Below are 26009 nucleotides of genomic sequence, written 5' to 3'. Positions count from 1 at the left end.
CAGAGAGAGCTGGTCCACAGAGACAATGGAGCCGCCACACCGCCAGCCGCGTGGCGGGGAGAGTGTGCGGCCCCGGGAGGAGAGCTGGAGAGAGGTGGCCGCCGCCTGAGGAGCTCATGGCGTCCCCGTTCCGGGCCTGGGTCCCCGCGCCACCTGCCTGCTCGTCCTTCCCGTGAGATCCTTTGCCTCCTTAGAGCACCCTCTCCTTGCTCTCCCTGCGGTTGGTTTCTTTCCTTATCTGTAGTGAGCCTCCATCACCCAGCGGCTGCTGGGAGCCAGCTGTGCCGTGAGGAGTGGGGTGCGGGCTGGGTGGGACTGAGGGGAACCAGGCCCCCTCTCCCTAGGCTTGGCTGGCGCCCGGCTTGGGCGGTGGGGTGTACTATTCCAAGCGGAGGCAGAGCCTTCTGTGGTGTCGCACGTGCAGGGACCCGGGAAACTGGGACCCCGCTTTTCTGATTGTGTGGGGGGAGGGGCGGGAAGCTGGCGGAGTTTCAGGGAGGGCTTGGAGGTGCGACAGTGGCTGGGAGGTGGGCTATGGAAGCAGACCTTGATTCGTCTCTCTGAGCCTCAATTTCTGCATCTCTGAAATGGGATTGTCGTAAAGATCAGCCACATTCCAGGAAGACAGCTCAGAGATATGTCCGAGGCACAACTAACACGCTCTCAAGGGAGGCCCCTGCGGCTGTTGTTTTAGGAAATCATCAGAGTCCCGGCTTCCTGAAGGAGGTGCTGATGGAGTGGTCGGACATTCCCGCCGCTGACTGTGCTTCCTGCCCCGCTCGCCCCCTCTGCCCTCCCGGCTGCTCACCCTGTCTCTCCCTCTCCCCTCCCCCTCTCCTGTCCTCATTCCCCCTCTCTTCTCTAACCCCCACCCATGCTGATAAAAACACCTACTTTAGGAAGCAGTAGGGTTAGATAATAAAGCACCCAGCCTCTGGAGACACACAGAATTGGGTCTGGATCCTGACCTCACCCCTTGCTTGCTGTGTGCCCCTGAGCAAATCACTCCATCTCTCCGAGCCTCAAGTTAATGATCTATACAATAGATATACATTTCACAGTGCTGTTATGAGGAATAATTTCTCACTCAACAATTGTTAGTTCCTTCTTCCCTCTTCCTCCCTTTCTTTTTGAATGCTGCTTCTCCCTGCCTGGCTTTAGTGGCCCCGGTGCCCCTTGTCCCTCTGGCAGTCACCAGAGTTGCTTCCTCTGACTCGGGCACTCGTGGCCTCTCCTTTCTCTTAGACCCCAGGCTCCCCAGAGATTGAGTGGACTGAGCCTCTGGAAGCTGCTGGGACCCTTGCGGCTTGTGCCACTTTACTGGTCTCTGTGGGCCCAGCCTCAGCTTGGAAGCTGCTGTTTCAAACCCTGTGATCTGTATTTTTTTTCTCACTTTTTTTTGACACCTCAGCCTACTGTGGCACCTTTACACTTCCAACACTGATAAGTATTGATGAGAAGGAGAAGAGCCTGGGGCTCCTGGGAGAGGTGGGGAAGGGAGTGCCCCACTTCTTCCTCTCTACTCCTCTACCCCGTACTGGGCATTGAACCCAGGGGTATTCTGCCTTTGACCTACACCCCCAGCCCTATTTTATTTTTTATTCTGAGGCAGAGTCTCACTAAGTTGCAGAGGGCCTTGCTAAGTAGCTGAAACTGGTTATGAACCTGCATTCCTTCTATCTCAGTCTCCCAAGTACTGGGGTTACAGGCTCAAATACTAGGATTACAGGCATGCACCACTGTGTCCAGCTGCCCAGCTCTTTTTTTTGCCAGTGATGCTTGGACCCATAATTGGTCCCTGGGGCCCTAAAATGAGGGAGTGGGGGCCGGGGCTATGGAGCCCCACAGAGCCACCAGCCCACCTGCCTTCTCAGAGAAGCCATCTTGGGATGAGGCACCTGGATGCCTGCTGGGCCTCCTGCTCCTGGGCAGGTTGTGGTAGCATGCACCCCCTTGTGGGCCCAATAACTTTCCATGTTGGCTCCATCTTTCTTTCTCCATGTGGGACTGTTTTCTTCCCTCTTCTTCTCTTCTCTTCTCTTCTCTTCTCTTCTCTTCTCTTCTCTTCTCTTCTCTTCTCTTCTCTTCTCTTCTCTTCCCTCCCTCCCTCCCTCTCTCTCTCTCTCTCTCTCTCTCTCTCTCTCTCTCTCTCCCTCCCTCCCTCCCTCCCTCCCTCCCTCCCTCTGTTTTTTTTTCTACCTCCTGTCCTGTCTTTTTATTTTCACACCTAGATCCTATCCTCTTTCTCCCTCCCTCCCTCTCTCTTCCGACACCTTGTCCCATCTCTGAGTCTCTGTCTTTCACTTTTTGTTTTCCCTTCCCAGCAATTACTCTTTGAGAGATTCTGGGCTAGATGATGGTGGGGAACTAGGGCCCCCACTCCAGCTCCCAGAAAGGGGCGAGGACAGGAGGTGCCATGGAAGCAGACGGGCACTCTTCAGGAGTCTGAGTTGGGTGCTGCATTGTTGTCTGATTTTGTGTGTGGTGCTTTGCTGGGTGACCATGGGCGCACCCCCCCCCCCTTTTCTGTGCCTCAGTCTCTCAGCCAAGTAAGACAGCTCCTTCCTTCACAGACTGACTCATTTACATATCCATCACGTGCTATCTGCAGTTCATTAACAGATTTATTGGCCCACAGTTAGGGTTGCCTTGTGAGTGCCTGGGAAGTGGCAGTGGACAGGAGAGACAAGGACCCCTGTCCTTGTGGAGCGGGCATGCCAGCAGAGTGGCCAGGCCAGGCCTGGGAGAAACAAAGAAAATATGTAGCAGGTTAAAGGGAAGTAGGTTTCGGGAAAGTGGAAGGATGGGGCGGGCGCAGGCTGAGACGTGGATCAAGGCACTGGGGTTAGGCAGACGGGTGTCTGGGAGATGCCAGAGCAAAGGCCCTGAGGCAGGAGTCACCCTGGTGGGTCCCAGGAATAGCAAGGAGCACTGTGGCTGGAGGAGAGGGAGGGAGGGCCTCAGGCGGTGACACCTGAAGCAAAGGAGGCCAGGCCAGGTGGTAGAGACCTCACAGGCACTTGAGGCTTTTCCATGGTGCCAGCTGGGGAGACTTATATTTTGAGATGCCCTCAGCCTGCTGTGTGAAAAACAGGCGGCAGGGGGATGTGCATCCCGGGAGGGTGGCAGTGACAGCCCGGTGGGTGCAGATGGTGAGAGCTGACCGTGCTGGGCACTGTCCTGGCTGGCAGGTTTGCATGGTCCTCGTCCACCGCAGGAGCCCACTGGGGCAGGACTCGCTAACCCAGGCCCCTCCTTTCTTTCTCTCCACAGAGTGTTCAAGAAGGCCAGTCCGAATGGAAAGGTGAGTCTACCAGGCTGCGCTCCACCCCTCCCAGAGCCCGGACTCTCGGGTCCTCTCCGGGGCCAGCAGAGCAAACAGCGTCTCTACGGAAACGCACACCTCCGTGGGATGTGGAGCAGGCGTCGCTTCCCGTCGGGGTGACACAGCTGTGTCCTCAGGAGCCCTCTGTCCAAGCAGGGAGGGGCCCTCTCAGGAAACTTTCTGCCTGGACTTCAGGGTCCCAGCTCTGGTTGGGTGAGACGGCCTCTGGGAGAGAGCCTTCAGTGGAGAGTGATCATAGAGCACAAGCTGGTCAGTAAGGGCCTGGGGAAAGCTGTTCCCTGGGGCCAGAGGCCCTTGGCAGAACCTTGTTACCCCAGAGCAGCTCCCAGGCCTGTCTCCCTTTCTTTCCTCCGCAGATCCCAGGCTCCATCCTGCTTTCCCCACAGCAAATGGGTATTACTGACATCATCTGTGCTGGGGCTGGCCAGGCCCTGTGGGGATCAGGGTAGGATGTAGAGATATATCAGGCACAGTTCCTACAGCCAGAGGATAGGCAGAAGACACAGAAATCAAAATTTTTAAATTTTTAAAATCAAAATTTTAAAATTTTGCAAGGGTAGCCAGATATGGTGGCACATGCCTGTAATCCCAGGGCTAAGGCAAGAGGATTAAGTTTGAGGTGAGGCCAGCCTCAGCAATTTAGCAAGGTTTGTGTCAAAATGTAAAGGATTGTGGTGTAGCTTGGAGGTAGAATGCCTCTGGGTTCAATCCTTAGTGCAATTTTTTTTTTTTTTTTTTGCGTGTGCTATTCTTTTTTTTTTTGGTGGTACTGGAGGTGGAACCCAGAGGCTTTCTACCTCTGGGCTATACTCCCAGACCCATTTTATATTTTATTTGGAAACAGGGTCTCACTTAAGTTGCTGAGAGCCTCACTAAGTAGCTGAGGCTGGCTTCGAACCTGCGTGATCCTCATGTCTCAGCCTCCCAAGCACGGGGATTACAAGCGTGCGCCACCACGCCCGGCTTGCATGTGCTATTCTTATTATTAAGGTTGGGATAGGGATACAAGTCCCATTGTATTAATTCATTCTCTCTCTCTCTCTCCCTTGCACATGCTAGGCAAGAGCTCTACCACTGAGCTACATGTCCTGATCTTTTAAAACACTTTTACATTTTGAGACAGGGTCCTGTCAAGTTTCCCAGGCTGTCCTCAAACCTGTGATCCTCCTGCCTCAGCCTTACCAGTTGCTGGGGTCACGGGCATGTGCTAGCCGCCATCCACTGTGATTTTGATAAGGGTTAGGGATGGGTCCAGGAGTTTCAGGGGCAGCCCCTAGGTTTCTCTAGGGTCAGGGGCCTGTGTCCTCCTGGCCCACAGCTGCTAACACTTCTGGGCCTCTCCTCCCCAGCTCACCGTCTACCTGGGAAAGCGGGACTTTGTGGACCACATCGACCTGGTGGACCCCGTGGGTGAGTCCTGGTGGGGGGGAGGAGGGAAGGAGGGGGAGGCGGGGCCAGGCCTCCAGGAAACCCTCAGGTTCCCAGAGGGGCTGGTGCCAAGAACAGAGGCGCAAGGCTTCCTGCTTCAGACAACAAGTGTCTCTGAGCAGCTACTTTCCCATTCAAGTAAGGCCCCCTTGGAGGAAACCGTGGGAAGGACTGAGGTGAGAAACAGGGAAGCTGTCCTGACGATGGCTCGGAGATCAAGGGTGCAGTGCCTGCAGCCACCATGCTGGAAGGCTTGCCTTAGTGGACAGCGGGGAGCTGTGACTGTTAACCCTGCTTTTCACACGAGGGGAATGAGACACGTAGTCTGGGTGGCTTGCTCCAGGTCACAGAGCTGGCAGGTAGAGGGGCCTGCATTCGAACCTGGCATTCTGGCTGTGCAGAAACTTCATTCTTGCTGTCTTCTGAGGGCATAGCTTGGGAAGTAGGGAGAAACTCTTCGGAGGCTTGCGAAGCAAAGGCCATATTCACCTGCACTGGGTCCTGCTCAGAGCTGGGTCCATGGGTGCAGTCACCTTCTGAGGTCTGGTCCGAGTTCATGGTTTCTCTCCCTCACACTCTGGACATCTTGGTCTGTTTAATTCTCTGCCGGTGGGGCGTGTCCCGTGTGTTGTAGGGTGTTTAACAGCACCCCTGGCCTCTACCCATTAGATCCGGGAGTCCCCCCCCACTGCAGTCACAACCACCACACACATCTTCAGATTTGCTAAATGACAAAATTGGGGGACAGAGTTGCCCCTGGTTAGGAGCTGCTGCTCTTGTCAGAAGACCCTTGGGCTCATGGCCACTTCCCAGGACTGTTTGAGGCTGGGAGGCCCAGAGCTACTCTTTTACAAATGGGCACAGTGAGACCAGAGAGGCTTTTTTTTTTTTTTTTTTTGGTGGTACTGGGGTTCCTGGAAGCCCTTCTACCTCTGGGCTACACTCCCAGACCTATTTTTACATTTTTATTTGAAAACAGGGTCTCCTAAGCTGGCTTTGAACCTGCGCGATCCTCTTGTCTCTGCCTCCCAAGGGCGGGGATTATAAGCGTGCGCCACCATGCCCGGCACATTTTTTTTTTTTTAAAGAAGAATATGAGCCGGGCATGGTGGCACATGATTGTAAATCCCCACGCTGGGGGAGGCGGAGACAGGAGGATCACGCAGGTTCGAAGCCAGCCTTGGTGGCTTAGGAGACCCTGTTTAAAAAAAAAAAAAAAAAAAAAATATATATATATATATATATATATATATATATATATATATATATGTTTGGGAGTGTAGCCCGGAGGTAGAAGGGTTTCCAGGAACACCAGTACCACCAAAAAAAAAAAAAAAAAAAAAAAAAGAAAGAAAGAAAAAAAGAAGAATATGAACAGCCAAGCATGGTGGCACATGCCTGTAATCTCAGCACTTGGGAGGCTGAGACAAGAAGATTGCAGGTTCAAGACCAACCTCAGGAATGTAGTGACTCTCAGCAACCTAGTGAGACTCTGTTTCAAACTAAAAAAAAAAAAAATAGGGCTGAGGGTGTGGTGCAGAGGTTAGAACTACTCTGGGTCCAATCCCCAGCAACACACACACACAATGTGAACAAACTGAAATGATGCCAGAGGCGGCGGCAGGTTAGGGGGATGGGGTGGAAGCGGTACAAGGCCAAGTCCAGGTGAAGAAACTGGGATGTGATGCTTGGGAAACAGTCTCAAAGAGTGTGCCTGTCGTCATGCCCCTAGGGGCTGTCCTGAGGACGTACGGTGGGGTGTCCAGAGCCTAGGGACAAGCTTCAGCTCACTAGGGGGAAGCCTTGCCAGCACTGGGCAGGGGTGGGGATCCTGGGGTCTCTGCACAGGGCTGGGAAGCTGCAGGGAGGCAGACTCCTCCCCAGACCCTTTCCTTCCTGGCCTGGGACAGGATGACCCTGCTCTTTCTCCCCAGCCCTGTCTGGGGACAGTGTCTGGAAGCTCAGTGCTCCACAGAACTGGCCCCTCAGAGGCTGCGGGCTGCTTCAGCATAGTTTCCAAGGGCTCCCTGAGGCTGGGGCTGAGCACAGCCCTGTTGAGGACATAGCAGAGGCTGGGGAGGGCGGGGGCAGGAGGGTGCAGGCGCCCCCCCAGCACACACCTGAGAGCCGTTCAGCAGGTGTTCACAGGGCACCACTTGGTACCTGGCCCTGGGGACCCAGAGGGCTCCGGGGTGCTGTCCAGGCCTGATCGTGTGATGCACAGCAGGAAAGCCTTTGTGCATTATGACACTGCCCTCTAGCTTGATCTGGTCTCATCCTCCCTGAGCTTAGCTTAGCTACTCTCCATCACCCCTGGGTGCTGGTCCTGATGGGACTTTACGACCTTCAGCCAGCATCCAGAATCTGTGCTCTCAGGCCAGAGCCATGCCACTCCATCTGCCTGCCTCGTCCTACCCAAGTCCTCTAGCCACGGCCCTTCTTGTCTGGGGAAACCTGGCTCCAGCTGCCCCCCACCAGGGAGCCTCCCATGATGCCCTGATGGGCTGAGTGCCCGCACTAGGACTTTCTTAGTTCTGACTTTCACTGAGTGTGTGGTGCCCAGTGCAGGACATGGCACAAAGGAGATGCCCGCCTCAGGGGAAGGAAGATGTGTGGGCAGGCCTTGGCTTGGGCACACCCCTGGCCCACTGGCCCTCGGACCTGCCCAGGATGCGTTAGCCTGAGAGCCTCCAGTCACTCACTCCTATCAAGACATCTGAGATCCCCAAGGGGTCAGCTGGGGGCAACATGGTGTGGGGTGCTAGGGGGCCAGAGAGTGGGCAGAGAGCAAGAGAAAGGTCGGCTGGAGGCGTGCTGGAAATGTCAGGTGAACATCAGGGGAACCCTCATGTTCCTGCCTCCTGGGTGCTGGGCCAAGAAAATGCCCTTGTCCAGCTGGCCGCTCGGCTCCCTGGGCAGGCTCCGAGGAGCATGGAAGCACATTCTGTAATCTCCACTGGGCTCAAAAGTGTGCCAGGCTCCATCCAGACATTTCACACATGCGGCACATTTGACACGTGTGCACACTGACAGACTGAATACTCGTCCTCACACAGTCCCAAGTGCGAAAGCTCTGAAGACCCAACTCTGTTCCCAAGTTAGATGCAGAGTTCATCTAGTGGCAAACCTGGCGCCGACCACTGATGCCCTAGTTAGCCTATGGTGAGGTACAGTCGTGTGTGTCCCTTGACGGCGGGACACATGAAAAGTGCATCACCAGGTGATGTCATCATTGTGTGACAGAGTGTACTTATACAAACCGCGTCAGCTGCGATGTCACCAGACAGTACTGTCTTATGGGACCTCATCATAAGTGTGCTCCTTTGAAATGTTACATGGCCTGTGATTATTTCCCTGCAGAAGCGTCTGTGGCTTTGATAGCAGGGTGCGCATACTGCAGACGGTGGGGTCCCATATACAGACCACATATCTGATTGCCTCTCTACAACTCAAAACTTCTGAATTCCAAAGTATACCTGGCCTAGGGGTTTCAGACTCTCCTCCTCCTCTCCCCTCCTCCTCCTCCTCCTCCTCCTCCTCCTCCTCCTCCTCCTCCTCCTCTTCCTCCTCCCCCTCCTCCTCCGCCCTCCTTTTTTTTTTTTTTTGCACTACTGGAGATGGAACTCAGAGGCATTCTACCTCCGAGCGATACCCCCAGCCCTATTTTTTATTCTTTATTTTGAAACAGGGTCTCACTGAATTGCAAAGGGACTCACTAAGTAGTACCTGAGGCTGTCTGAGAGCCACGATCCTCCTGTCTCAGCCTCCCAAATGCTGGGATTACAAGTCTGCACCACCATGCCCGGGTACCATATTATTATTCTGATTAACAGATGAAGAACTAGAGAAATGAAGTAACCTGCCCAAAGTCAACAGCTGGCTCTGCCTGTCTGGCCTGGGGTGGGCAGGGTGGGGTATGGAGAGGATGAGGCAGGAGGTGGAGTGCTCCCCTGGCCTTCCCGTTTCTCTTGCAATGCTTTTGGATGGACAGAGGGCTGGGCTTGGGTCTTGGGGAGGGGTGTTGGGGGCTCTGGGGTTTGGGAGGGTCTGCTCACTCTTTGTCTCCTCCAGATGGTGTGGTCCTGGTGGATCCTGAGTATCTCAAAGAGAGGAGAGGTAGGCTGTGGCCCCCACCCCAGCCTGCCAGAGGCTTCCCCCTCCCCACTGACCTTAACCCAGGACCTTCCTGACTCTGGGCAGGACACTGGTTAATCCTCCTGCCCCTCTCTGCCTATCCCACTGGTCCTCACAGCTCCTGCTATCCGAAAAGCCACAGCGAACACTCCAGCAGGAGTCCTTGCCTCCTCCAGCCTGGGTGGCCCTGCCCCATGCCCGCCTTGGAGCCTATTCATGCCCCGAGCACCTTCTCACCACTGTTTCTGGCTGGCAAGGCTGGGTGCCAACAGGATAAGAGTTAGGGTCTTATATGACAGAGGAGAAAGGTGAGGGGATTGTGCAAGGCCAGCAGGGGGGGCAGGGGCTTAGCCAAGACCCGAGCTGCCTCTGGACACAACCCTGCACTTGCTCCGGCACCTCTGCCTCCCCCTACCCGGCCTGCAGACTTCTGCAGCCTCCACCCCTCAGACCGTTCCCTGGGCCCCTCACACATGCCTGGGCTGGGGTGGGACGGGGAGGACAGAACTGGCTGAGCAGGCAGCCACACCCTGTCCCAGGGCCACTGGCCCCTCTTAGGGGGACAGCGCGCCCTCCCACAGGAGCTGGGGATGGCCTGTGGCCTCCAATGGGGCAAATCCCAGGACTTCAGAGGTGCTGGGGGGGGGGCTTGTGTGCTTCCCTCCCAGCCCCCCCTCAGTGTCCCTGCTCCCCGCAGTCTACGTGACACTGACCTGCGCCTTCCGCTATGGCCGGGAGGACCTGGATGTCCTGGGCCTGACCTTTCGCAAAGACCTGTTTGTGGCCAACGTGCAGTCCTTCCCGCCGGCCCCTGAGGACAAGAAGCCCCTGACGCGGCTGCAGGAGCGACTCATCAAGAAGCTGGGCGAGCATGCCTACCCCTTCACCTTTGAGGTCAGGGGTGGCCAGGATGGCACCGCCTCCAGGGAGCGCTCAGGGTGGGCAGTGGGGGCGGAGTGGGCAGCTGCTCTGTGTCACCCAGTTTCCACGTGTATGTTGAGACCTGACTCACTGTCACGTAGACTACTGGTGTGTGGGTCTGCACTGGCCACTGCTGGGCGTCACCCTTGGCTCTGGGCTGTTCCTCGGACCTTCCAGTGCCCAGGTGCTCTGGTAGGAGAAACGGGGCCCAGGTGGCTGCAGAGAAGGATCTGGGTCAGGACGAGCTGCCCCCAGGCTGGCTGTTCAGATGCTCAGCTTCAACCTGGCTCACAGGGAGGGATGCGAGTTGTGGGCTTTTCTGCCCTGCCACCTCTCCGTTCTGACATCCCACCATTCTGGATTCTATAATTTCATGTTTCATAGGCTGTCTGTTGCTGTGACTTAGTGTGGTTCCCCCCAGCCCCCTTCCTGTGAGTTAGAGAACGGAGCAGGGTTCATCCTTTCCATGGAGATATATTTGTTTTCCATTACCACAAAATTGGTGCTAAATATGTCAATTAAAACAATACAAATTTATGATCTTATTTACCATCCTGGAGGTGGAAAGTGCAAAATGGGTCCCTGGGGCTGAAATCAGGTGCGGGCACAGCTGCGCCCCTGCTGGAGGCTCTGGGGGAGGATCCACGTTCTTCCTTTCCCAGCCTCGTATCCTGGGGAGGCCACGCACATCCTCTGTCGGGCACGGGTGCCCACAGTCGCTCTTGCTTTGGCCTCACAGGGATTGCTCCTTGGCTTTTTTTTTTTTTTTTTTTTTTTTTTGCGGGTCTGGGGATCGAAGTCAGGGGTATTCAACCTCCAAGCTATACCCCCTACCCTATTTTTTTTTTTATTCTTTTATTTTGAAACAGGGTCTCACTGAATTGTAGAAGACCTTACTAAGTAGCTGAGGCTGTCTGCGAACCGTGATCCTCCGGTCTCAGCCTCCCGAATGCTGGGATTACAAGCGTGCGCCACCACGCCCAGCTTCCTTGGCTTTCTGCTTCTTCTTTTAATGACCCTTGAGGTTGCATTGGGCCTGTCTGGATAATCTAGGCGACCCTCCCCATCTTAAGATCCTTAACGTAATCACATTCACAAACTCCCTTGTCCTGTAAGGTAACTGGTCACAGGTTTGGGGTATTGGGAGGTGGACTTTTTCTTTTTAGAGGTGGACTTTTGGGAGAGCCATTATTGCACCTGCCACAGTAGACAGCATAAGAAAATCCACCCGTTAGACATTAAATCCTTGGCCTGCTGGGTGTGGTGGCGCATGCCTGTAATCCCAGTACTTTGGGCCTAGACAGGAGGATCACAGGAGACCACCTCGGCAATTTAGGGAGATGCTGTTTAAAAAATAATAATAATAAAATCAAGCCGGGGGTGGTGGTGCACACTTATAGTCCCAGTACTTGGGACGCTGGGACAGAAGGATCACACAGGTTCAAAACCAGCCTCAGCTACTTAGTGAGGCTCTCAGCAATGTAGTGAGACTCTGTTTCCAAATAAAATATAAAGTAGGTCTAGGAGTGTAGCCCAGAGGTAGAAGGCCCCTGGGTTCCATCCCCAGTACCACAAAAATAAATAAATAAATAATAAAATAAAATCAGACTGGGGGTGTAGCTTAGAGGCAGAACACCCCTGGGTTTGGTCCTCAGTAGCACAAAATAATAAAATAAATTCTTGGCCTCACTGGAGGAGCCTCTAGTCCTGCTTAGGCTGTGGTGTGGCATGGTCTGATGGGGGAGACATGACCTATTCCAGGGATTCTGGTCTGATAAGTGTGTGTGGAAGCAGCAGGGGGGTGAGACGCAGGGACAGACAGTGCACGTGTGACAGGCAGCTGATTGTTTTCTGAACAGATCCCTCCAAACCTCCCGTGCTCCGTGACATTGCAGCCAGGGCCTGAAGACACGGGGAAGGTAGGTCCCCAAGTGAGCCTCTCTTTGGGTCCAGGACTCTGATGTCCTCAGGGTCCTGTCTTTCCCTCTGGAAGGTGGTAGACACATGGGACCCCATGTGAAGCTTCCCTGGGTCTAGGCCTAGCTGGTCCCTTCTTATCCAGGCTAGTATCTTGGCTTCAACAGGACCAAGATGTTCTGAGGGTCCATACCCGGCCCCACATAGCCCCCTGGCAGCCTTGTATGGAGGTGCAATCACCTCTCTTTCATAGATGGGGAAATTGAGGCTCAAAGAGAAGTGACGGTAGTGCCAGGCTCCAGACCTTTGAGCTAGTGTCCTTACCGCAAAGCAGAGATCATGCGATGTGCCCTCTGGATTTGCCAGAGGGTCAGGAGCCACTGAGTGAGCCCCCAGTGCAGGGTCTGCCCACAGCAGGTGTGCCAGGCAGTGCTGCCCGCTGCTAGTTCTGGGCAGCCACCAGACGGAGGCCACAGTCCAAACAGTAGTTTCTAGCCAGGCTGCCTTGGGCCCCCTAGTGCTGGGGGACTCCTGCAGCTCAGTGGGAGTACCGTGGGGGAGGCACCGCGGCGCTGGAGCTGGGCACAAGGGCTTAGAATCACACCCAGGGGCAGTCGGGTAGCAGGAGCTCAGTGTTCCTGCCCAGCGTCCTGGTTTGTCAAAGGAGAGGGTAGCTGACCCCGCGCTGGGCAGACTGCCTCTCCCAGACCTGAGGTTAGCGCCGCCTCCTCCACAGGCCTGCGGTGTGGACTATGAAGTCAAAGCCTTCTGTGCTGAGAACCTGGAGGAGAAGATCCATAAGAGGTGTGCAGCATGGGGAGGGAGGGGCCAGGCAGCAGGGGTGTTGGGGAGGGGTGCACACCCCAGCCCGGGAGCGCCTGGAAGCACACTGTGGAAGGCTGGCAGTCACCAAGGGCTTCCTGGGGGAGGTGGCCTCCATCACCCTGGCATAGGCCTCAGCTTCTTTTCCTTTGCGCGCTGGTCCAGCTTTCTCATTTTCCTGCCTCTAATCTCATCCCCTCCAGACTGCAGCTTTTTATAATTTTTGGAAAAAATCCCTAAATTCACATTGTGTTCGGCGTTAAGCAGGATGTCAGGCCATCCTAATTTCCCAGATTTCCTCGTGGGAGGAACGCGGCCTATGCGTCAGTAAAGGCCTCTTAGCAGAAGGAAGTGGGGAAAGGACCGACCCAAGGCAGAGCAAGGAGGTCAGCCCACGTCTCAGCGGGGACGTGCTCTTCTGCAGCCACTACAGACAGAACCCTGACTGGAAGCCAGAAGCAGCTGACCCCGACTTGTCAGGGCCGCCTTTCCTGGGGTCAAGGCCCTGCCCTGCGCAACTCAGACCCCAGCTCCTAGTGGAGGCTCGAGGGTACTGCAGCCTCTCTAGAGAGTGGGCTGAGTTGGCCACCTGGTGGCCATGGCATGTATTGCAGGCATTTCCTTCTGCAGCTTGTGGGAGAGATGAGGCTCCTTTCTTGTTTCTGTGTTTCCCCTTTTTCTCATAAGACCTGATACTGGGGGGAGGAAGGATGTTGTGGGAGGAAGACTGATTAGAGCATGGGAGAGAAGGCAACATTGAGAGCCACTCCCTCACCCCACCCATCACCAGCGGGACATTTTAAGTCCACACCAAAGACTTAGGAGTACTAATGACGCAGTAGCTCTCACTTCTCAAGGGCACATCAGAGGCCAAGCATGTTCAAAGTGCTGGGCAGGTATGGACTAGGAGGTAGGTCCTACTGTGGTCTCTACAGTTGAGGAAACTGAGGTGCTGTGAGGCCAATCTGCTCAAGGTCATATGACTAGTTCGAGGAGAGCTAGGAATGGGGCCAGCTCTCTGGTTCCAGGGAGTGGAGGCAGCTTGTCTGGGAAACGGGGAGGCCGGCGCTCCCGGCAGCCATAGAGTGAGCCTCACAGAGCCCCGTCTCTTCATCCTCTGTGTATCCTCGCTTTCCTCCCCGAGCCCTGTCCCCTTCACCCTCTCATCTCTGGGCCCCCATCCCTCAGCAAGGGGACCTTTGTTGGCCTGTGTTCTCCTGACTGAATCCTCACTGAGCACTCACACTGCCCCAAGCCCCTGTTCCTTCATGGGCCGGTCCCATCCGTATGCCTTCACTTAATGGATGTTCACTGTGTGGCAGGCACGGTGCTGAGAATATAGCGGTGAACAATTTAGACCGAGTTTCTCTCCTAAGGAGCTTACACTATTAGGTGGACCAAGGAAGCAGGAAGTTCCTTTTTTTTTTTTTTTTTTTTAAACACTGCTCTGGGTACCAAGACACAGACCCAAATGAAGTGCTGCCGGGGGATGGCTTGGGGACAGAACTGGGAGAGGATGGAGTGGGCCAGTGATCACAAGGCCTCTCGGCCACCTTCTGTAGTTGGCCGGGTTCTGGGTGATGGATGGGGAGCCATGGCAGTCTTTTGAGCAAGAGAGGGATATGGGGCTACAGAGATAGAGGAAGGAGGGAGACGGCCTGGGGCATCTTTTACTCTACCCATCTCCATCAGGAATTCCGTGCGTCTGGTCATCCGGAAGGTGCAATATGCCCCAGAGAGGCCTGGCCCGCAGCCCACGGCCGAGACCACCAGGCAGTTCCTCATGTCCGACAAGCCCCTGCACCTTGAGGCCTCCCTGGATAAGGAGGTAGGACGCTCAGGCTTGGTGAGGGTGGGGTTGCTCCACCAGGGCCTGGACCTCTGATTCTACTTCCTTCTGATCTGCGGTAGGAGTCAGCTCCTGGCCCTAGAACTACAGAGGTCAGGGACAGAGACGTTCCTTGGGGGCGTGGGATGGCTCTTGGGGGCTAACGGAGTGGCAGAGGTGACATGAACGTGAGCCTGAGCGGTGCAGTTGACTTCAGACAGGAGCACTGCACCCCTTGGAAGGGAGGGTCCTGGCTCTTTCCTCTTCCACCCCGACTGACTCCTTCAGGGCAATGGGAAAGGGCAGCCAGGTTGGCAGAGGGGAGACAAAGCGACCATGGCCCCGGCCATAACCTTACCTCACCCTGAGTTCTAGAGCCGCAATCCCTGCAAGAAGGCAGGGCGCCCTAAGCCAGCCAACAGGTGCCTTGTGTGAGAGCAGGTGGGCCCCTCTTGAGGTGTGGGTACCCTCTTCATCCCTGGGAACAGTGAGGCAGGTGTCTGGGACGAGATGTGGGTGAGGCCCTTCCGCGGGAATTCAGAGCTGGTTCCCTCGGTCAGCTGCCGCTTCCGCACCTTCTCCTATTTTTTTCAGAGCCTCCTGTGTCTGAGATCCCAGACTGTCCAGCTGGCAGGGACTTGGGATACAGCCTAAGTCTAAACCTATTTTACAGAGGGGGAAGCAGGCTCAGGCAACCTGCCCATCATCGTTGTTCTTATAATTGTTGTCATTATTACTAGTGGCCAGAACAGGACTGCAGCTGGGAGTGTCACCTTTGAATTCAGAGTTCTTTCCAGGGCCCCACCGGGGGACTGAAGGCTCATCTGCTTGGTGGCCTCAGTGCCACTTTTGCATCAGTGGGAAGTGGCTGGTGAAGCAGGGCAAAAGTCAGAATAACCAGGTTTGGGGAACCCAGGCAGAGCCTTTTCTGCCTCCCCCTCCTGGGCACGTTGGTGACTCCAGCCAATGCTCTGCCTTGTTCTCCCTTCCAGATCTATTACCACGGAGAACCCATCAGTGTCAATGTCCATGTCACCAACAACACCAACAAAACCGTGAAGAAGATCAAGATCGCCGGTACCCTGGGGAGAGGGTCAGCTTGGGGGTGGGCGGGAGGGAGTCTCACAAAGGCTGGGGGTTCAGCCGGGCATGGTGGTGCACGCTTGTAATCCCCGCGCTTGGGAGGCGGAGACAGGAGGATCGCTCTGGTTCGAAGCCAGCCGCGCTGGCTTAAGAGACCCTGTTTCCAAATAAAAAAATATAAAATAGGTCTGGGAGTGTAGCCCGGAGTAGAAGGGCTTCCAGGAACCCCAGTACTACCTAAACAAAACAAAACAAAACAAAACAAAACAAAAAAAGGCTGGGGGTTGCTAAAGGCTGGCCCCACATCAAGAGCCTCAGGATCACTTCTATCAGTGGTTTCCGAAGCCTGAGCCAAGGGGCCTCTCCGCCTGGCCCCAGGCCGCTCGCAGCCAAGTAGTGAGTTGACAGTTCAGGCCACCCTCAGGTTCTCTCAGGTCTCCTGGGCCCTGGACAGAGCTCTACTTGAAGGGAAGACTTTTGGTAATGGAAGGGAATGGGTGTTTTGGAGGCTCACCTCTGGCCGGAGGATGTGTACATGTATGTTAGGGAGAGGTGCCCTGCAGAAGTCTGCCCTGGTGAACTCTGGCCATGGCCGGGGGCTGAGTGTCCATACCCTGGGGAGCTGCACCCTGGCTCACCGCCCACTTTCCTCTCCCCACCCTAGTGCGCCAGTATGCAGACATCTGCCTTTTCAACACTGCACAGTACAAGTGCCCTGTGGCCATGGAAGAGGCTGAGTAAGTAGCACAGCTGGGCCTGGGGTGTGAGGGGCTGGCTGGGAAAGAGAAGCCCTGGGCTCTGTCACAGGCCCAGGTGGCTCTTCATCGGGCCCGGGGCTGGGCCTCGGCCTCCTAGCTACTCAGAGTAGCTAATATGGAAGACCCTTTTAGAAACCTGATTTAGTTAAAAGACAATGCATAGCTGGATGTGGTGGCACACGCCTGTCATCCCAGTACTGGAGAGGCTGAGACAGGAGGATCACAGGTTCACAGCCAGCCTCAGCAATGTATTAGGACCCTCGGCAATTTAGCAAGACTCTGCTTCAATGTAAAAAAAAAAAAATAGGGCTGGGGGTATAGCTCAGAGATAGAATGACCCTGAGTTCAATCCCCAGTCCTACCACCACCAAAAAAAGAAGAAGCAATTCAGCTCACTGGATAAGAAAGGTTGTATGTGAGAGATGTGAGAGGGTAGAGAATAATTTTTAAAAAAAGTCTAGGTTTGAGGAGAGCTGCTATGGTTGAACATGGAACCTGTTGGAGGATAAAGTGAGAGTAGAGATCTTAAGCACAACATCTTTACCCAGAGGAAGTGGACACTCCCATTAGAAGACATGCTCATCTCTTTTTTTTTCTTTCTGGCCCTGAAAATAATTTTTTGAATAATTGCACTTTATGTAGTTTTACACATATATGCATATTTATTTACATGTAACTGTAGTCAGTACTTTTTGTGACTTAAAAACATTTTAAAGGTTACTGCGTGCCAGGCATGGTGGCACATACCTATAATCTCAGTACTTGGGAGGGTGAGATAGAAGGTTCTCAGGTTCATGGACAACCTTAGCAAAGTAATGAGGCTGTCAGCAACCTAGTGAGACCCTGTTTCAAAATAAAAATAAAATGAGCCAGGCATGGTGGCATATGGTAGTAATCCTAGCATTTGGGAGGCTGAGACAGAAGGACTGCGGTTCGCGGACAGCCTGAGCTACTTAGTGAGGCCCTTTGCAACTCAGTGAGGCCCTGTTTCAAAAACAGAGAATAAAAAATTACAGCTGGGGTGTAGCCTGAAGATAGAATGTCCCGGGGTTTCACCCTCAGTACCACACAAAAATAAATAAACAAACAAACAAACACATAAATACATAAAAATAAAAACAAGATAGGGCTGGGGGTGTAGCTTGGAGGTAGATTTCCCCTGGGTTCAATCCCCAATACCACACACACACACACACACACACACACACACACACACACACACACACACAATTACTGTGTAATCTTTGTGAGTTTTTAAAGCCCTATAGGTAAATGTGTTGCTGCTGCTGCTGCTCCTGTTGTTGTTGTTGTTGTTATTATTATTATTTATTATTTTTTGCAGTACTGGGGATTGAACTCAGGGGCATTCTACCTCTGGGCTATACTCCCAGGCCTATTTTTTATTCTTTCTTTCTTTCTTTCTTTCTTTCTTTCTTTCTTTCTTTCTGTCTAGTACTGGGGGTGGAACCCAGGGGCTTTTCTACCTCTGGACTATACTCTTTATTTTTTGAAACAGAGTCTTATTCTTTATTTTTTTGAAACAGAGTCTCACTAAGTTGCAGAGGGCCTCACTAAGTTGCTGGGGCTGGCTGTGAACCTGTGATCCTCTTGTCTCAGCCTCCCAATAGTGGGATTACAAGCATGTGCCACCACACTTGGCTAAAAGTGCTATTATTAAATACTCCCCTTATTGGATATTTCTTCTATCTACTGCTTATTAAAAAAAAAAAAAAAAGCCGGGCGTGGTGGCGCACACTTGTAATCCCAGCATTCAGGAGGCTGAGACCAGAGAATCGCGGTTCGCAGACAGCCTCAGCTACTTAGTGAGGCCCTCTGCAACTCAGTAAGACCTGGTTTCAAAATAAAGAATAAAAAATAGGGCAGGGGTTGTAGCTCGGAGGTCAAATGCCCCTGAGTCCCATCCCCAGACCCGCAAAACAAAACAAAACAAAACAAAAACAAAAACAAAAACAAAAAACAAAAACAAAACAAAAAAAAAAAAACAAGCCAGGCATGGTGGTACACACTTGTAATCCCAGCGCTTGGGAGGCTGAGACAGGAGGATCGCGCAGGTTCGAAGCCAGCCTCAGCTACTTAGTGAGGCTCTCTGTAACTTAGTGAGACCCTTTCTCAAAATAAAGAATAAAATATAGGACTGGGGGTCTATCTTGGAGGTAGAATGTCCCTGGGTTCCATCCCTAGCACTACACACACACAAATAAATAAATAAATAAATAAATAAATAAATAAATAAGGCTGAGAGGTGTAGCTTAAAGGTAGAATGCCTCTGTGTTCAATCCCTGGGATATTAACTAAGTAAGTAAGTAAATAAATGAATAAATAAGTGGGGGTGGGATAGAACAAACACAAGTGAAAGCGGAACAACCCAAATGCCCTATATGACCAATAGATACGCCATAAAGCAAGTGAGGTGTTCATGTAGAACCCAGGGAGTAGGTTTGTGGTGTCCAGTGGCTTCATTCATGGTTTGTAGGTAGCTGTGATTTTAAGAGAACTGTATTTTCTGCTCAGTACTGTGTTTTCTCCAGCCCGGGGCCGGCTTGTTCATGTGTGGTATGGCCGTGTCTCTTTCGGGTGGCAGTGTTCTCCCTTCTGGGGCTGCACTGGGGGCCGAGGTTGGCCGGGCCAGGCTTGGCGCCTCACTGGGTTGGGCTGAGGCTGGAGTTGGCTGTGGGGAGGGCCTCTCCCACACCTGCCCCGCTTCTTCCAGCGACACCGTGGCACCCAGCTCAACGTTCTGCAAGGTGTACACGCTCACCCCTTTCCTGGCCAACAACAGAGAGAAACGGGGCCTTGCCCTGGACGGGAAGCTCAAGCACGAAGACACCAACCTGGCCTCCAGCACCCTGTGAGGACCCGCGCCCTGGCAGGGTTAGGGTCAGGGAGGCAGCCCCTCCACTCCCACCCACCCAAGGGGACCCGAGAACGACACAGCACGAGACCAGGCTCTCTCAGCTAGTGTCACCCTGCTGGCTGGCCTGGGAAGGCTTCCTGTAGGAGGCAGCAGCTCCCGACCCAAGGTCCTCAGTCAGATACGGTGTGTCCCTGAGGCCCAGGAAGGCCAGAGGGAAGGGGGCAGCCCCCGCAAGGGCCCTGGTGGGAGGGGATGAGTCTGGAGGGCTAGGGAGCCTGCAGACACCTGAACGGGGAGCTGCCTGCACCAGTTGTGGACCCCCTTTGAATGTGGTCCCTCCTGAACTCTTGCCCCACAGCATCCCTGACTCCTCCAGGGCATCCCACTCTAGCAGAGCCTGGCTGTGTGGGGTGGCCATCGCACTCTACCTGTCTCCAGACCTTGCTGGGGCACCACCTTCTTGCAGGCCATCTTCCCTGGCTGCTGCCCACAGCTTCCCTCTCCCTCTAAACTTCCAGCCAGTCCCATTCTGCCCAGGCGTGGCTGAGCACAAAACCTCGAGTGGGAGCCCCGCCCCGCAGTGCACCGGCCAGGAAGGGGGCGCTGCCAGGGCCGCACAGCCAGGAGCCCACACAGAGAGCTGGACCAGGGTTCCTAGTTCTGGCTCCTGGAGGGCACAGCTCGCCTTTCTCCCCTCTGCCAGGCCCAGGGTGGGCTCTGTTGGATAGTGGCTGAGTGGGCCAGGGGAGGGGTGGACAGGACTTCCCCCACCCCCACCTGGGTTTCTGGCCCACAGGAGCCTGTGGACCAGCTTTCCTGTGCCACTTTGCAGGTTGAGAGAAGGCGCCAACCGTGAGATCCTGGGGATTATCGTTTCCTACAAAGTCAAAGTGAAGCTGGTGGTGTCCCGGGGCGGGTGAGTGCCGGCCCAGCCCGAGGTCCCAGTGTGGAGAAGCTGCAGCCCTGCCCTGCTCTGCCTGCTTGACCTTTTAGCAGTATCCTTCTGTAGGGGAGGAATGGGGTTCAAGGACTTCCGGTTCCTTGCTCCCTCCTTCCGGTTCCTCTTCCTCCTCCATCGCCCCTCCTCCCGCTCCTCCTCCGGGGTCCCTGGGTCCCCCCTTCCCCTCCCATATTCCTCCCTGTCTCCTCCTTTTCATCCTGGGCCGGGCCTTGCACTGAGGATCCAGCAAAACCCAGGAGGGTGGGCGTCCTCAGAGTTCATGTTGTGGGTCCCAGAGGGTGCCCAGTTACCTCCACACCTTGGGACTCAGCACCCTGCCCCGCTCTGGCCTGGGCTCATCTGCTGGGGGAACGGATGAAGGGGCTCAGAGACCCTGAGCTGCCTGGGGATTTGCCAGCTCAGCTGACTTTTCCATTTTGCAGATGGGGAAATAAGCCCCAATTGGTCCCTGATCACTTCCTGAGCTCTCCTCCCCAGCCACAGGCCACAGGCAGGGTGCCGGGGTCCCAGCACCACACCAGACATATTCCCTACCCCATTGGCTGGTGGAGGCTGAGATAAAACTCCCATTTCCTCACATATTGGGCCTACATATTATAAACCTTGGTTTATAATTTGTTAGAAGTTTTTTTTCTAATTTAGTTCATAAATATCTGTGGAAAGATTGGAAAGCTAAATAACATAGGCATTAAGTCCCTTTCAATGGCTTGCTGCAGGTGGCAGTGTATAATACTGACTGTATATTAGAAAACTTCTCTCCTCCCGGTCGTGGTGGCGCACGCTTGTAATCCCCGCACTTGGGAGGCGGAGACAGGAGGATCGCGCAGGTTCAGAGCCAGCCTCGCTGGCTTAAGAGACCCTGTTTCCAAATAAAAACATAAAAATGGGTCTGGGAGCGTAGCCTGGAGGTATAAGGGTTTCCAGGAACCCCAGTACCACAAAGAAAAAAGAAAACTTCTCTAAACCCCAAATTCTGTCATGTGACCTTACAGTACCGAGAGTTTTCCATATGCTCCTGGAGACCCCCAAAGTCTTCCTTCTGCCATTAGATAGTCCCGGAGTGGGGGTGTAGTTCCTATACCTCCTTTCCAGATGGGAATTTTGGGCCACCTCAGTGCCCCCAGGGAAGGCTGATGCCATGCCAGTACCCCCGGATGAGTAGTCAGCTGGGCAGGGGTCTGGGAAGTGTGTCCCTTGGGTCTGCTTTGTGTGGGACAGCAGAGGTGGTGAATGAATGTGCTTTCTCTTTTCTTTCTCTCTGCACTCTCTCCTGACCACTTCCCCGGCCTCCTCTGGCCCACTCAGCCTGTTGGGAGATCTTGCATCCAGGTAAAGCCCCTCCTTCTCCCTCCTCGAGCTACCTCCCTGGAGGGCCCAGGGACCATTCACCTGATGGCCCAGAACCACAGGGCACCGGGTTGAAAGGAAGCTAGTGGTCATTTCAGATCACAGGCTCAGGTTGAGCCTTGCACCCTGGATAGGAACTATGGAAACAGGGCTCCTTAGTAAAATACCTCACCTGCTCTTCATTTCATTCAAGTGAAAGAGGCCTTCGTAGCTGGCAGCAGTCTGGGGAGTGGTCCCCAGGCTGGCTGACTGGACCCCAGATCACCTGAAGGATAGGATGTTTAGGAGAAATGCAGACTGGTGGCTTTCAGATGTCTGCACTAATGAGAATGAGCTCCTCTGCTAAGGAGAGGCCCTTAGGACAGCCAGCCGCCTGTAAGATCCCTCGTAGCTGCGGATGGACTTTCTCCCCAAAGTGCAGGTGCCCCAGACAGAGGCATTTGGCCTCCCCTGTCACAGGGCGGCAGTGTTGCTCCTAAGAAATTTTAGTCCAGTTTGAGAGGGGATAGTAAATCAATTCAGTTCAGCATAATTCAGCAAAGACGTTTTGAATCTAGACTCTGCTGGGCGATGGAATCCCAGAGAGGATGGAGCAAGGAGCGCACGGGCGCTTATCAGTCCTGGCCTGGTGGGAGGTTAAGGTCCGAGTTCTTCCAGCTTAGCGAAGGCCACCAAATCAGCTTTCTGCCAGCTTCCATCCAGGGCTTACTCTCCCAAGAGAACCTGGAGAGACAGTTCCCACTGGAAGCAAAATGAAACAAAAAGACCAGAAAGAAAAGGAATAAAAGCACATGGTTTTGACGGTCGTATACCCCCGTGTTGCCGTCAAGGGGCAGTACTGATTCTGACAGGCCCAGGCTCCAGTTTAACCAAGTCTTTTACCTCCAGGAAGTTCCAGTGCTTCTAGAAGGTGGGCATTGCCATCCCCATTTTCCAGATGAGCTCAGTGAGACTCAAAGGTGTGTCGAGCTCCGCCAGCGAGTGGGGGCTGGCAGACCCGCCTTGCTGGCCGCGCTGGCGTGTGCCCCTGGCCACTCCATTTCTGTCCTTTCTCCCTTCCCAACAGGGCCTTGGGCAACAAAGCCAGTAACAGTGGCTGTGCCTAGAGGCACTTGTGATTTCAGGAGGTGGTCTTTGAGGGTGATGGCACCCCAAGCTAAGAGGGGCCTGTAGGGCTACTTTTGTCAGTCTTAATTTTGCTGTCACACAGTGGTTTAGAGGGCAAATTATGGAGCCAGAATTTTCTACCATTTACTAGTAATACTTGTGTGGCCTTAGGCAAGAGACTTTAAAAATCTCTTTGTGTCTCAGTTTCCCAATCCATACACTGGTGATAATAATAGGATTGTTGTGAGGATTAAATAAGTTACTTAAGGAAGAGGCTTAGGATAGTTCTTGGCAGAATCAGCAGCTCGCAACTGTCTGTTCTTCATATTACTGAAGCTGCCAGGGGCAAGGGCAGAGAAAGTCTGGTCAGAAGCACTGGCCAGTGGTCAGCTCCCCCGCCCCCATCCTCCACAAGGCTGGCAGGTCTGCACGCAGTGTGAACAGCCCTGGCCCTCTCCAGCCTGACCCTGATGAATCTCACCTTGACGATGCTTGTTCAGACGCGGGAGGACTACTACGGGAGCCTCCTGAGGTGCTGGGCGTTGGGATGGGAAGAGTTGGGAAGGGCCGCCGGGCGTGGTGGCGCGCACTTGTAATCCCCGCGCTTGGGAGATGGAGACAGGAGGATCGCGCTGGTTCGGAGCCAGCCTCGCTGGCTTAAGAGACCCTGTTTCCACATAAAAAAGTATAAAAATAGGTCTGGGAGTGGAGCCCGTGGGAGTGTATCCCGGAGGTAGAAGGGCTTCCAGGAACCCCAGTACCACCAAAAAAAAAAAAAAAAAAAAAAAAGAGTTGGGAAGGGCAGAGTCACTGGAGGCTGGGGCTGTGATTCAAGGAGCAGGGTCCCAGGGTGACTCTGGAGCCACTTGGACCACAGTGCACACCGCTCTGGGCAACCTGTTCCTACACCTGCTGCCCACTCAAGAGAATCCAAGGATCTGCCTTAGGGAAAGGAGGTTCCATTGTTGTGGAGGCAAGAAAAGAGGTCCCTAGTCCAACTCTGAGGAGCTGGTGCTCAGAGTGGCAGACCTGGGGTGGACCTGCCTTCTCTGACCACAGAATGCTCCCTGGCTGCCAGACTGACAGCCCTGGGTCTTGGCTTGAGCCTCATTGGAGTTGGGTCTGTGTTTCAGTGATGTGGCTGTGGAACTGCCTTTCACCTTAATGCACCCCAAGCCCAAGGAGGAGCCCCCACATCGGGAAGGTAAGCAGGATCCAGGGGTCATGGGGTGGGGTTTCCAGACAGCTCACTCCTTTCCCCCACCAGCTACCATGTTCCCCATCATCCCACCTCCTTTTGAGTTAGCTTTCAGCCCAGTTTTACCCTTTCCCCTGCTCCCTGCGGTGTTTTTGTTTTGTTGTGGTACTGGGGATGGAACCCAGGGGCATTCTATCTCTGAGCTACACCCCCAGCCCTATTTTTTTATTCTTTATTTTGAAACAAGGTCTCACTAAGTTACAGAGGGCCTCACTAAGTAGCTGAGGCTGGCCTCGAACCTGTGATCCTCCTGTCTCAGTCTCCCAAGTACTGGGATTACAAGCGTGCACAACCACGCCCAGCTTCCCATGGTATTTTCAAGTGATAACAGATTGGTCATATTTTATTGAGTCCAAGACTGTTTCAGTTGAACAGGACAACATGATGCATGAATCACAAAGATAGTGTTCCCACAACTGAACTGTGAAGTAACACCAATTGTAAAACACACTTCAGGTTCAGAGAGGCCCAAATGTAAAATAATAAACAAAACAAAACAAAACAACCCCAGCTGTCTTAGACTTAGTGAAACTCATTCATGCTGGAAGTTAATCTAAGTCATGCTAGAGACCTGTCCAGAGAGTAGGGTGTCAGAGGTTTTGCTCCTCTGAGCTCCAGTGGGCACCTAGGGTCCCCCTTGCACCCATCTCCCCGTTAAAATGATTTGGGGGATCCCCAGACCTAGGATGAGCCACACTTCTCTTTCTCATCTTCCTTTGTCCTCCTCATCTTAGCCAGTTTGCCCCAGCATGGAGTCGGTGCCCATGATCCCCATTCCCCACTAACCTTGGGCACCCTGCCCGCCCTGTGTTCAGTTCCAGAGAACGAGGCGCCAGTAGACACCAATCTCATAGAACTTGACACGAAGTAAGCGGAATCCCGCCTGTAGAGGCCTGGGGAGGGGGCGGGGCTGGGGGCGGGGCGGAGGGTCATCTGCATATATGCTAATTAACCCCGAGGAGCAGCTGGTCTAACCGCCTGTGCTGAGAGCCGCCTCTGCTCGCCTCCTCAGCAACCCGCTTGTCTGCATGTGACTTGAAGGACACTCCGGGCCTGTTCCTCTTCTCCTGCCTTGGTGGGGTCTGTCTTCCTTCCTCGTCCTTGCACGTCCGTCGGTCCGTCCATCCACAGCACCTGCTCAGCTCCCACTGGGCTGGTTTGGGGCCTGGGCTCTGCTGCACCTGGCCCACACCAAGTGTGGAGCGGGCTGTGGGGTGGGGAAGGGTATGACTCCCGAGGACCAACCGATGTGGATTTCTCTGCGGTGAAAGGCCGTCGGGGCACTGGACAGTGGCTGGAGGGGGAGGCCCTGGGACAGCAGCATGAATCACCTCCAGGGCCAATCGGTTTTCTGCTCCAGCTCCAAAACCTACTCTTCCCTTGTCTCCCAGAAGAAATCTGGGCTATGGGATCTCTAGTCACCCCTTGGGGATGCTCCATGTGGCTGGCTGAACTCTGGGACAGGGGAATTTGGTGGGTCCTTTCCTGGTCCTAAGTGCTTTGTGGTAGAAAGGAAGGTGCCCCTTCCCTCACGACCCTTCTCTGCCCCTGTGTAGATTCACCAGCCCCCAGCCCAGCCCCTCTCCCATCCCAGGTCCCTTGGGTAGCTCAGGAGTTGATACTTCTGGGGAAAAGGGGCCTTTGTGACTTTATTTTCTACTAAGCCAGTCCCACTCCTTCCCGAGGGTAGTGTTCTGGGTGGTGGGCAGGGGTTTTCCTGGCTCACTCCTGAGAGATTCAGAATATGCTGGAGAGCCACAGGGGTCTGGCCTGTCGATGGGCAGTCTCTTCCTCTATGCAGAGCTACACAGGCCTCTCAAGAGTGGGTTTGCTTTTCTAAGCCTTTGGCTCAGGAGTCAAGCTTGTGACCTCCTACCCCGGGCATTTCATAACTTCCCCAAATCTAGATATGACTGTCCCCACAGTTACTGGTGGGCATGCAGATGTGCCAGCCTGGCAGGCCTCTCTGCCCGTGGTCAGCCCGGAGGTCAGGAGCTCGAGGCGTGTGGGTCTCTCCTAAGACCCTCTGTGTCACATCTGGCTGGGCCTCTGACTCTGCCTACTCTCCCTGCCCTTGCAAACGTGCCACATTTTCCTTGTCTCTCCCACCAGTGATGACGACATTGTATTTGAGGACTTTGCCCGCCAGAGACTGAAAGGAATGAAGGACGATAAGGAGGAAGAGGAGGACGGCACCGGCTCGCCACACCTCAACAACAGATAG

The 26009-nt window shown here is 54.2% G+C and overlaps 1 protein-coding gene across 2 annotated transcripts; it reads left to right on the top strand.

The window, feature by feature from the left end:
• Nucleotides 1–92: 92 nt before the first annotated feature.
• ARRB1 (arrestin beta 1) lies at nucleotides 93–26009 on the top strand (the record flags this gene model as incomplete). Of its 2 annotated transcripts, XM_080719308.1 has the most annotated exons (16): nucleotides 93–172; nucleotides 3274–3304; nucleotides 4696–4756; nucleotides 8846–8890; nucleotides 9606–9802; nucleotides 11689–11748; nucleotides 12483–12550; nucleotides 14261–14396; nucleotides 15389–15473; nucleotides 16144–16216; nucleotides 18969–19106; nucleotides 19945–20028; nucleotides 21379–21402; nucleotides 23661–23731; nucleotides 24601–24652; nucleotides 25898–26009. In XM_080719308.1, the coding sequence occupies 16 exons, from the start codon at nucleotides 117–119 to the stop codon at nucleotides 26007–26009; spliced, it is 1293 nt and encodes a 430-aa protein (XP_080575434.1). The 2 variants fall into 2 exon arrangements, with proteins under 2 accessions (XP_080575434.1, XP_080575433.1); XM_080719307.1 differs by lacking the exon at nucleotides 21379–21402 and having other exon boundaries at nucleotides 117–172.

The sequence above is a fragment of the Muscardinus avellanarius genome (assembly GCF_963383645.1).
Source record: "Muscardinus avellanarius genome assembly, chromosome: 1".
Taxonomy (NCBI): Eukaryota; Metazoa; Chordata; class Mammalia; order Rodentia; family Gliridae; genus Muscardinus; species Muscardinus avellanarius.
The sequence above is the reverse complement of the archived record's forward strand: the minus strand, read 5'-3'. Positions and strand labels throughout refer to the sequence as shown.